This window comes from Propithecus coquereli, unplaced genomic scaffold, assembly GCF_000956105.1.
Source record: "Propithecus coquereli isolate 6110/MARCELLA unplaced genomic scaffold, Pcoq_1.0 Scaffold44, whole genome shotgun sequence".
In the NCBI taxonomy this organism is placed as follows: domain Eukaryota; kingdom Metazoa; phylum Chordata; class Mammalia; order Primates; family Indriidae; genus Propithecus; species Propithecus coquereli.
This window is the reverse complement of record NW_012150174.1, coordinates 10,382,393-10,394,061: the sequence shown is the minus strand read 5'-3', so window position 1 is coordinate 10,394,061 and position 11,669 is coordinate 10,382,393. Positions and strand designations below refer to the sequence as shown.

At 47.6% G+C, this 11,669-nt stretch overlaps 1 protein-coding gene across 1 annotated transcript in view; it reads right to left on the bottom strand.

Moving 5' to 3' along the window:
• Positions 1 to 584: 584 nt before the first annotated feature.
• Positions 585 to 11,669, bottom strand: part of DENND5A (DENN/MADD domain containing 5A) — a 112,050-nt gene continuing 100,965 nt past the window's right edge. Inside the window, exons 16-23 of the mRNA XM_012654394.1 lie at positions 8,656 to 8,777; positions 7,189 to 7,334; positions 6,509 to 6,627; positions 5,581 to 5,762; positions 4,888 to 4,970; positions 4,210 to 4,333; positions 3,337 to 3,505; positions 585 to 1,624 (exon numbers count right to left, since the gene is read on the bottom strand). Coding sequence (XP_012509848.1) covers positions 1,441 to 1,624; positions 3,337 to 3,505; positions 4,210 to 4,333; positions 4,888 to 4,970; positions 5,581 to 5,762; positions 6,509 to 6,627; positions 7,189 to 7,334; positions 8,656 to 8,777 — 1,129 coding nt within the window. The 3' untranslated portion in view covers positions 585 to 1,440. The remainder of the gene's footprint in view (positions 1,625 to 3,336; positions 3,506 to 4,209; positions 4,334 to 4,887; positions 4,971 to 5,580; positions 5,763 to 6,508; positions 6,628 to 7,188; positions 7,335 to 8,655; positions 8,778 to 11,669) is intronic.

Genomic DNA, 11,669 nt, shown 5'->3' with positions numbered 1-11,669 from the left:
CAGGCAGAGGGAACAGTGCCTACAAAACCAGGGAAGCATACAAGACGACGCTGAGTGGTTTGAGGTGCTCTACTTGATCATGCTACATTTCTGGAGCTTCCCGCCAAAGCAGCTTAAAGAACGAAAATGAAGGAAGCTGGTTCCTAGGCCTCTCATAAAGCTCTACCACCTGCCATCTCTGGAAAAGCAAATCCTTCTCTCAAGAAACAGTTTCCCTCCACACCCCACTCCTGTGGACAGAGTCTTCTGTGTCCTATGTTCCCATACCTGGTCTCCCTCACCCTCTCAGAAAATGGCCCACCCAGTCTCAGTCAGGTGACAGTCTTTGCAACCTTGGCCAGGTCTTCCTCCCTGTGCCTCAGTCTCTTCCTCTATAGATAGGGAAAAGAACTTCGTCTGCATCCCTCTCAATCAGCCACTTGAGTTAACAGCTACGAAAGCTCCTGGCATTGCAGGGGAAGGACCCAGGAGACGCCAGGCTCCCCAGCGGCATCCTGGGCTGTCCACAACCGCGAGCCTGCGGGGGAGAGAGGTAATGCCACAGCCCAGTCCTCCACCCCCATAAAAGTCAGTGACCCAGGCAGTTTTGTTTCAGGTGTTTTATTAAATGGGCCATACTGTAGCTGGTTTCTAAGTTGCAAAACAACATAAATTTAACAATAACATAGCCAGTTAGATCGTGACAAGCTTTCCCTTTCCTTAAAAGAAGAAAAAAGAAAAAGAAATACTTAAAACACACAATGGAGGGTTAAATAAATAAAACATTTTAAAAAAAGAAAAAAGAGAAGAAAAACCTGTTAAAACATGCTTATGTTTACTTCTGTGCAACTGTGTGCCAACAGGAAATGTAACTTTGAGCACGATGACAGGTCCCGGCACGTCTCCTTCCCAAATAATACTGACAAAAAAGAAAAGATGTGGGACTGACTCTTCAGCATTTGCGCAGAGGCACTACTAAAAATCCCTTTGATTGGAGCATGGGGCTTCCCGCTCAGCACACCTGTGTGGCCCGTGAAAGCCAAGTATCCATAATAATGTTAATATAATATAGAAAATGTTAGTTTAAAAACGACGTGGAATGGCCTCATTAATGCAACAGGGGCGAGGAAGTGGAACTGCCCCGCGCACGGCGCCGCAGGCTCAGTCCAGGGAGGCTGCGGGCTTCCAGCACATGGCCATGGCGAGGGAGAGCACCAGCTTCAAAATAAGCGGCACCAACCTCGCTCCCTCTCCCTATCACTCTTTCACATGAAAGTGTGTAAAAAGCAAATCAGCAAATAAACTCTAAAATAGATTATTTATTCCAAAAATCCTCTAGTTTTCTTTTTACAGTGAGTATACATATCCTCTCCATCTCCTGCACAATTCACTTAAATCCCTTTGGGAAGAGCTGCAGGGTGAGAGTCTTTCTCAGTCCTGCTGTTGGCTGGTGCTGGGAGGTCAGATGTCGATGCCCTTGACAAGGGATGTCTCCAGCGTGATGTTGAACTCCTGCAATGTCTGCAGCACGCGGATCAAGGAATTGACAAGTGTGTGGTCTTTGATCAGTGCCACATCCTCATACATGTGTGCAGTGATGGGGCAGTCAGCTAGCAGGGCAATCCAGTGGTGGAGAAGGTGATCTCTGATAGGGCAGGAGCGGTCCAGGCAGTTCAAGGGAAAAGGAAGAGAGACAGTTAGTGCAAGGCCAAGCGGGAAACTATGAACTAAGTCTGAGGCTGAAGAAGCTGACAGCTCCCCGTAGCCCCCTTTCCCTCCCTAACAGGGTTTGGCAACGAGGCCTTACAGCCCCAGGGACATCAACCCAACCTGACCCAATCAGCACCCCCACCCCCACTCCCCCGTCACCTATCCGCAGGGCTGCTCTTCCTCCCCTGCCTTCCTCACCCTCCCTAGATAAACCCACAACCACCAGACACCATGCTGCACTCAGCACTACTCCCTCCATCTCAGCAGCCAGTCTCTTCCAAAGCATCTCACCTCCCAACAGCTACCACCATGAAGAATAATAAGCACTAACATTCATATGGTGCTCAGCACGTGTTGGCATCGTTACATGAAATTTAATCTTCATGAAAACCCTATGATATGAGGTAGGTACTATAGATGAAGAAATTGAGGTACATAGAGGTTAAACAGCTTGTCCAAGATCACAGGCTAGTAAATGGCTGACCTGAAATGTGAACCTAGTGAATCTGGTCCTAGAGTCTGTTTTTGACCACAATGCCAATCCTTCCCTTATGTGGCCTGAATAAATCACTGCCTTAGGTTTATTTGGGCTTCATGCTCTCTCACCTGACCTACCAGAATAGCCCCTAACAATCTTATCCACTCTGATGCATACCACCCATGATATCAGATTAATATTATTTCAGTCCCCTGATTAAACAATTTTGTCCTAATATGAAAGGAATTTTTCTCTGTCCCAGCTCTTCCCATGTTCTACCTGCTATTTCCTTCCATTAAAGGCTCACTTCAAATACCACCTCCTCCTAAAGCCTTCTCTCTCTCTACATTTTCAGCATATCTTATGAATGGATACTTCTTTTTTCCACTCTTCACAACCTTCTACCTTGTACTTTATTTAATTAGGACAAGTAAACTTCCAAATGGAAGGGACCATGTTTTACTCACCTCTCTTTGGCCACCTTCCATAAAGCCATTCAAATGTTTATTGAAGGAATGGCTAGATATACTGTGCTTCCAATTTCTCCACTGGTGTGATTTTGATCCTTCCCATCAAAATGCAGACCGTCCTCCCTCAATTACATATACACTTTCATCCCCATCCCCACAGATCCCCACGGATCTCCACCCATACTGTTACGTATAATTTAACAACAGGTTATGTTTTGAGAAATGTGTCATTAGGCAGTTGGGTCATGTGAACATCATAGAGTGAACTTACACAAACCTAGATGGCCTAGCCTACTACATACCTAGACTCTATGATATAGCCTGTTGTTCCCAGGCTACAAACCTGTACAGTGTGTTACTATGCTGAATACTGCAGGCAACTGTAACACAATGGGAAGTATTTAGGTATCCAAATATATCTAAACATAGAAATGGTACATTAAAAATAGAGTATAATTAATATAATCTTACAAGACCACTATCCCGTAAGTGGTCTGATGTTGACTGAAAGATCGTTATGGGGCACATGACTATACATGATACATGAAGGAAATTAAGGGCCTTTTGGAAGCCCTCCAAGGCCTCATCTGCCCAGGGGCATCTGGTCATTAGCCACTCCCCACCCCTGCACCACACCAGGCCTCCAGCACCACCTCCAAGGCTGGCTGCTGTGTACTCTGGGCCCTGAGGCTGTAGTACCTGGCTCCCAAGCACACCAGCATCTGAAACTTGCCGTCCTTGCCGATGTTCCGGGGAGTATTGTTGATTGCAGTGACAAATCTGCAGAAGTTCCGGGCCCTTGTATGCCAGTTTTCCTCAGGGACTACTTCATTCTGCTCTAATGTCTCATAATAGGTTTGTGCTTTTTCTGTGAAGAGTAGAAAAGCTTGCCAGTGACAAAGGCTCTCAACACCAACCTGTCTCTGACTGTCCTGCAGGCCACTTGCCATGGGCCTCTCCTAGTCCACGCAGGTAACTTAATGAGAATAACACGAATGTTCTGATGTCTATCCCTACTTTATAGATGAAGAAATTGAAGTACATAGAGGTTAAATAGCTTGTCCAAGATCACAGGCTAGTAAATGGCTGGTCACATTTCAAAATGATCCTCATGTTCCCTATCCTTATTTTAAAAATTTATTTATGTGGCCCTTGATACAAAGATGGTCTTTTCCCTAGTCTGAAGATACAAGAAAACTCTAAGGATAGTTTCTTGCACGAAAACGCTCCAAGTGGGCATAACACAGGGTTTGGACTCCAACACTCTTAACTGGCCTTTGCATCTACAAGGACAAAGTGTGAGGACTCATGACTAAGCCCGTACTAGATAACAGATGTCTGGAAAGAATCTTTTCTGTTCAATTCTCAGAAGGTAAGGGTTCAAGAAGGGGGAAGGAGAGATCCTGTCATTCCCTTCAAGAAAAACCAGGCAAAACAAACAAGAGATCTAAGAGTCACCTGATCTGGGTTCTGCACCTCAGACCCCAGCTGTTGGCACCCATGCCACGCTGGTGAGTCCCCCTCACCATGTCTCTGCGTGCTTTTCCACCCTCATACCCTAGCCCAACTCACCCAGGAAATCCCAAATGAAGACATTTTTGAAGAGCCGGGGTGATTTAAATCCATGCTGGAAAGCCTGTTCCAGGGCAGAAACAAGACCGCACTCTCCACAAAGCAGCAGCGTCAGACTGCCTCGCTATGTAAGGAAACAGGGGACAGTGCCAGGCTTGTTACAGCTGAGCTGCCCTCCCACCCCCGCATCCCCAAACCCACAGCCCAGAGCTGGGAAGGCAGCAAAAGCAGGCAAGGGCCTTGTCTATTCCCTCCAGCACCTGGCACAGTGCCTGGCTCAGAGCAGCTCTCAGTGAAGAGCTATTGAATGGATGGATGAATGAATAGATGATGGATCTGGGTCACATACAAGGAGATTTCCCACCAGGAGGACAAAGCAGTGGCCACTATTCTGAGATCCCCAGGCAAATCCAAAAGAGGACAGGAATAGGGACTGTTCACTGGAGGCTTAGGGACTCCACTGGGTCATCAGTATGGCAGGAAAACAGGGGAACCAAGGCAAAGGCCCCCAGAGGAAGGAGTCTGCTCCATCTCAAACTAGCTGAGGTGCACATTCTACAAGACTCTGGGCTATCCATAGCACATGGGCCTGGAAGAGTACAACAAGAAACTTGGAAAAACAAGATTACTCCCTCTTACTCAATATAAGACCCTGGGCTGGAGGGCAGGAAGGCTCACCTCTTTCTCAGGCTTATGGAAGTGCTTCACGATGCCATTCACTGCCTCCCCGATGGATTCCTGGATCTGTCCAGTGTTCAGCTCTGACAAAAAATCAAGCAGACATCCCTAACCAATCTCAGAGGCTAACAGTGCTCAGCTGACTGAGTAGGAGACTGAGGACACAGGGAGGGCCCTTGGGAGAGGCAGGGAAGCTAGACCTTGGGAAACAGAGGCTCTTGCCCACCCAACTTTACTGAGCTAGTTCTTCCTACAATCTTGGGTAAAAAGCAAAAGCTAATACCTTAGAGTTCTATCTCTAAGAGATGCTAATAAAGTTTATTTTCCATTTTACCCTGGAATTTTTGGCAATCGAAAGAGGGCCATGCCTTGACTGTGAAACCCAGGAATCAGGAAAGAGAAGGCCAGAAAAGCAGACTCCTCTCCTTTATAGGATCACATACAAATAGTACAGAGTGCCCAGGCTTGGCTGCATAAGCCCACCCCCCCACTTCCAGGCCTCTAAGGAGAGTGCCAAATACTCCCACGGATTCATGAAAGGAGATGCCGAATACCTGAGGCAGCTCTGTTGGCAGAGGTGGTTCCTGTAGCAGCCGCACAGGCTGGGATTCAGGCTCCCACATGAGGGCTCAGAGAGATCTGCCTACGGCCCAGACTGAGTGGCATGAGGGCCCAGCCCCTCTTCCCACTTACTGGGCTTGTTGTTGGGCGAGATGGTAACAAGCCTCCGGATGACGCTGGGGGACTGCTGCAGCGGCGGGGTCCGGCATGGCCTCTCGTCCACCTCAGGCTGGGATGTGAGCAGCTCCCCAACTAGGATCCGTTCCAGGCTTCCATCGTCCATGCCCTTCCCCAACCACCGGCCACACGGGAACCTAAAGGTCAGGCAATGGCCTGTGAGAACTGCCAGCTCCTCCACAGTCCCCTTCTCCTTGCTGCTCGGCAAGAGCCACTGACAACGCCGATCCCTGGGGAAAGGCTCTGAAGCCAGGCTAGGGACTCCCTCAAGGCCCTATCTGCCCACTGTGTGTTATCAGAGAAGCCACCTGAGTGGCATTGGTGGCAGGGGACCTGTGCACAGCAGTTCCATACATCTTCACTTAGAAAACCCTCCTTCTGGCCGGGCACGGTGGCTCATGCCTGTAATCCTAGCTCTCTGGGAGGCCAAGGCGGGCGGACTGTTTGAGCTCAGGGGTTCGAAACCAGCCTGAGCAAGAGCGAGACCCCGTCTCTACTAAAAATAGAAAGAAATTATTTGGAGAACTAAAAACATATAGAAAAAATTAGCCGGGCATGGTGGCACATGCCTGTAGTCCCAGCTACTCAGGAGGCTGAGGCAAGGAGGATCGCTTGAGCCCAGGAGTTTGAGGTTGCTGTGAGCTAGGCTGACACCACGGCACTCTAGCCCGGGCAACCCAGTGAGACTCTGTCTCAAAAAAAAAAAGAAAACCCTCCTTCTATTTCTTTTCAATTGCATGAGGCAGAGCCAAACAGGAAGTTGCCTCAGCCTATTACAACCTAATGGGTCTCCCTGAGAACTCCACATACCGAAGCATCACTGACAGCCCCTGCGGGTACACCTTGCCACCCTACCTCAGGGCATATCTGAGGGAACACTTACTTGTAGGTGTGTCCTATGATCTCATTCCTGACCATCACATATTCCACCAGCCATTTGGCATACAGCCCAGAGTTATCATGGCCAATCTGGACAGTAGTGAGCTTCCCCAAGTTCTGGCACTGTGAACAAATAGAGGAGTTGAGGTAGGTCAGGAAAATAGGAGAAGAGACGGACAGTCTTCGGAGGCACAGATCTGACTGGCTGCCTACAACCTGTCCCCTGGCATCTGCAGGGGTAGAGCTCATGGCTCTACCTACCACGAGGGCTGGTGGTATAGCACTTTCATGAGGGGCCCAAGGCTGAGAAAGAAGATGCTGCTACCTAGAGGAAGAATAGCGCCTGGGAGCAGGAGGCTCCAGAATTGGGTTCTAAAGTCTCTGGAACACTTGGGCTCAGCAGCTGAAAGAACTCTTGGGGATTCCTCAACATCCATGCACAAAGAGATGTGTAAGTCCAGACAAGTAAGTGCCTCCCAGCCAGACATTGTTTAGGAAAGGTGGGCCCCCCATCCCCAGGTCAGTTCTTGGCTCTGGCCTCATCTCAGGACAGGTCAGCTATGCTGATGGATTATACTGTACAGAACAGGCCTCCAGAAAACCCTGCAGAAAACTTCCCAAAGCAGCTATTGCAAACTTAGATCCCCACAGAGCCTGGGGTCGTGGGCCCCAGATAACACATACCTCAAAGGTCATCTCTAGCACGTTCCTGGGAATCTGCAAGATCTGTGTCTCTCCCAGTTCTCCTGATATGCAGATCCATGGGTTGGCAGTGAACATGGAGCCCCCCAGCTTCTTGCTTGGTACAATCAGAATGTGGTATGGGATCACTGTTTAGGGGAAGCCACAAAGGCATTGAGGGGACTCAGGAATCCTTTCCATATCTGATGGGTCCCTAACCTGACCCAGGCATGCTGGTGGGATTGTGGCCCTAGCAGAACTCTGGAGCAGCAGGGTCCCAGGTACTAGTTGGCTTAGAATATTAGTCAACTCCTCCAAGCACCTCAATCTTACTCCTCTCGGGTTACCACCCAAAGGTCAAAGATCCAAGCCTATTTTCAGGCTCAGAGCTAAGTGAACTTGTTCTTTAAACAATAACATCAACTCCCGACATTGTATTAAATTGCTTTTCAGAGTGCTTTCCAACCTGTTATCTCATGAACCCTAATAACTATCACAACATTCTTAAAAGAGGTCACACAAGATTTGTAATCTCTTTTCCAAGACACAGAGACGGAAATAATTTGCCCCAGGTCTTCTAAATTCCAATCCAGTGCTACTTCTATTAAGTCCACAGCCCCAGTCTCTGAAAGGGAAGATGGAGTGTCAAATAGAAACAAGAGTCCAAGCTGCCAAGGCTGCTGAGTAACTGGCCAAAGAACTAACCATGGGGCAAACTCAGAGACCTCCCTCCACCCAGTAGAGAATCCTGGCATCAAAGAAAGAGGAGGCTCAGCTGGGTTGAGTGTCATAGCTCACGCCTGTAATCCCAGCATCTCGGGAGGCTGAGGCAAGAGGATCACTTGAGGCCAGGAATTCAAGACCAGCCTAGGAAACATAGCAAGACCCTGTCTCTTTTCAAAAAAATAAAAAAGAAGATGAGGCTCTAAGGGCATTAGACTATATTGAACCTTCTTTCACATCCTGAAAATAGTCTGAGGCCCACAGCAGGATGGACTCTGTTCACGGACACATAATTAGTTAGGGCAGAGCTGGGCCTAGGCTCAAACCTCCCACTGCCATTTGGAGTTCTTTCTGCTACTTCAGAAAAAATTGACTGACTTTCTCAGGCCAAAACAAAAGAGAGATACTTTATAGACATGCAGGGAGGGAGGTAAACTGCATCACCCTGCTCTGTTCCACTCCACCTTCAATCGCCTTAGACTCCCAGAGCAGTGCCTAGGGGAGGACAACACTGACAACATGACGGCAAAACGGACTGAGCTCCCCAGTTCAGAACGAGAATGAGAAGCTTCAGAGAAAACACACCTCCAAGGAGGGCAAGTGGACCTCCCTCCCCACAGAAGCAAAAGACACATAGAAAGTACAAGGGACAATTTTCTTTCTTTAAAAAGGGGATGGTGAGTGAGCCTCAGGCAGGTTCATAAAGACTGCCTGAGAAGGCCAGTGGGGAAGCACAGGAATACTCACGGATAGTTGTGAAGACATTGGTGAAGCAAAAGTAATCAACGGCGTTGAAAGAGAGGAGGTGATAGAGGAACTGCTCCTTCTCATCATCACAGCGCAGGAAGGCATAGCGCTTGTACAGCTTTCTGTTGGAGAGGAGGCAATACATCAGTCTCCTGGCCAAAGGAGGGGAGAGAAGCTAGAATTATTCAGTTCCAGAAGGGGACAGATAAGGGAAGAATAAAATATCACTCCTCAAGTTCCTCATGTTCACCCTATAAAGGAACAAAGCTAGCTACTCTGTAACTGAGGGCTGGAGGGAAAATGGCTTAAGCTACAGCAGGAACAACAAAAATCAAACACTATTGTGTGTCCAGGTGTTGACATTACTATAACGTCAAGTGTTACAGGTCATGGAATCTCCTGTCCTAAACTGAGGGCTGGAATGAAATTCCATCAGGGATGACACAAGTCTTCTGAGGCTTCTACTTAGGCTGTTACCTAGTGTACGGTGTGTGAATAGCAATGGAAAGAGGTCTTGGTCACCATTCATCACCAGGCCTGGTTTCGAACCCTTGGTAGAGCCGAGAGCCACAAGTCAGAACACTGTTCTGAATGTGGGTATAACCCAGGGCAGCTTCAGAGGCACCGAAGGGCAGGCTTCTGCCCCTGCATCTGATCCAGGTCTCAGACAAGGAAGAGCTATGCAGATCATGTCGTTTCTCTCTCGTCAAACTTTCTCCCTTCATCCCCACTGTCTATTCATCAAAGGCCAACTCCTTTGCCTGACATTCCAGGCCCTCTGCAGCTGCAAAGCAATAGCATCTTCCCCAAACAGAGGAGACACTGAGAACCAAATTTGCAGGCCCTCATCACAGAGAAATATGCAGAGTACAAAAGAAGGCAACTGTCCTGGTTGCCCAAACTGCAATCACCACAGCCAGAGAGGTATAGGATTCAGATCTGTGAGGTTCTACCTAGCCAGGTTTATAAGGTACTTTCAACAGATAATTTACCAACCAAGAACTATTACCTACAGGTGCTGGAGAGAAAAGCACCTGCCCTCAAGTATAGTCTAAGTGAATAAATCAGGAAAAGGCCAGGGTATAAGACTTTCCATAATGAGTTGCCAGTAAGAGGCCCTTTCTGGGAATTTAAAGAGCCATAGCTTCAGTGGTCCGGGAAGGCTTTCTAGAACAAGAGGGGCCTGAAGCACAGCGCAAATTTAGAAAGGTGTTGTGTATATGTGGAAAACAGTTTGGCTAGAGTTGAGGGCTCAGGCAAATGATCATTCAGCAATGAGACTGAAAAGTTAGGCTAGAGTCAAATGAAGGAAGGCCCTACATTTTCAGGCTGAAGAGTTTGCAATTTGCCAGTAAGTAATGGGTTTCTGCAATTTACCCTAGAAGTAAAGAGAGAGCCACGACCATCTTCAGAAATTTAAATTTAGTACAGGTGGGAGGTCAAAGGGGAATGAGGATTAAACTAAAACAGTACAGTAAAAATGGTAAGGAGACAGGTGGGGCAGAGGCTAAGGACTTGAAATCTGTTTGTGGGAGGTAAAGCTAAGCAAGGAGTCAAGACTAACTCCAAATTTTGAATGTAGGTAGGGAGGGGTGGGGGGAGATCTTCAGAGAGCACAATGGTGCTCAGCGGTCCGCTATGTGCAGTCGCCAGCAGAGGAGGTGGACACACAGTTGCTACAGGATGTAGCAAGGAAGCACCTTGCAGCAGAAACAGTGATGGCTCCTCCTCTTTCCCCTCCCTCTTCCATTGGTGACCCACAACCTCAAGTCCCAGCCCAGACCTCTCTCCCCCAATACTTGAAGTGTTTTTCTTGTTGCTGTTTTTTAATAGTGATGGTTGGGGTTTTTTTGTTTTGTTTTGTTTTGGTTTTTTTGGTTTTTTAAGGGTTGAAAGGAATAATAGTGGGGAGCAGCTATCCTCTGTTGAGAAGGGGAGGATAAGTAGGTTGGGGAACTGCAAAGCCTTCCCAGTCCCCAGCATCTGCCATTCTCCTTCCTAGAGATGCTGGGAGAGGTTCCTAGTCCTTTCCCGGGCAGCATGTGATTCATTTTGGGGATGGAAGGAAATCTGTCCTGCATCAGGAATAAAATTTATGATGCAAAAAAGCAAAATACAAAACAAAACAAAAATCTGAGAGTAAAGTAGTTATGGTGAAGACTGTGAAGCTTGCTTTTGTTCTCTCTAGCTAAAGGTAAGATATGTGAATGGAAGTAAACACAGGGCTGGAGCTCAGAAAACACATCGGAACTAGAGCTTCAGATGTGGGAGTTACTTGCTTAGGGGTGACAGAAGTCATAAGAACGGGTGAAGTCACCAAGTGAGAGAACAGCAAAGAAAGCGTGTGCATGCACAAAGAATTGAAGATGGTGGAAACCAATATCATGGAAAGAGTAAGGGGAGAAAGAGAACAGGATGGCATAGGGTCATGGCAACCATACAAAGTGAGTTTCAAGGTAAAGGGGGCACTACATGGTATTAGTCACTGCAGAGAGGTCAAGGAGACAGAGTCTTGGCTCCCTATTTAAAGCAACTAATTTCTCCTTTTGGAATTTATACTTCAGTGAGTCCCATGAATACACGGCCCCCTCCCCCTGCCTCTACCTTACTTCATCTCCAGGCTGCAAAGAGTCTTGGAGGCTAGCTGGAAATCCCAGAGATTAAGGAACGTTCTATCAAAACATACTCTCCCAAGGCTATCCAACTGTTCCTGTCTGTGCAGCTATGCACACATTTTATGTGTGCTGGTTGAATACCAGGAACCTACTAGGTGCTAGGCAACATGCTCAGCACTGAGTAGGGTATATGGTATATGAGGGTTCATGCCCTCAATGAAAGCAAATTTTAATAAGCAGCAAGCAAACAGATAATGATAATGTACCATATCAGTGGTTAAAAAAAAGGGGAGGAGGATGAACAAATACTGTAACAAATGTTATGCATGCAAGAAGGAATGGACCGTGTCTCTGGGGAGTCCAGGAAAACTTTGGCAAAGAAAATTTCTGACCAGGCCT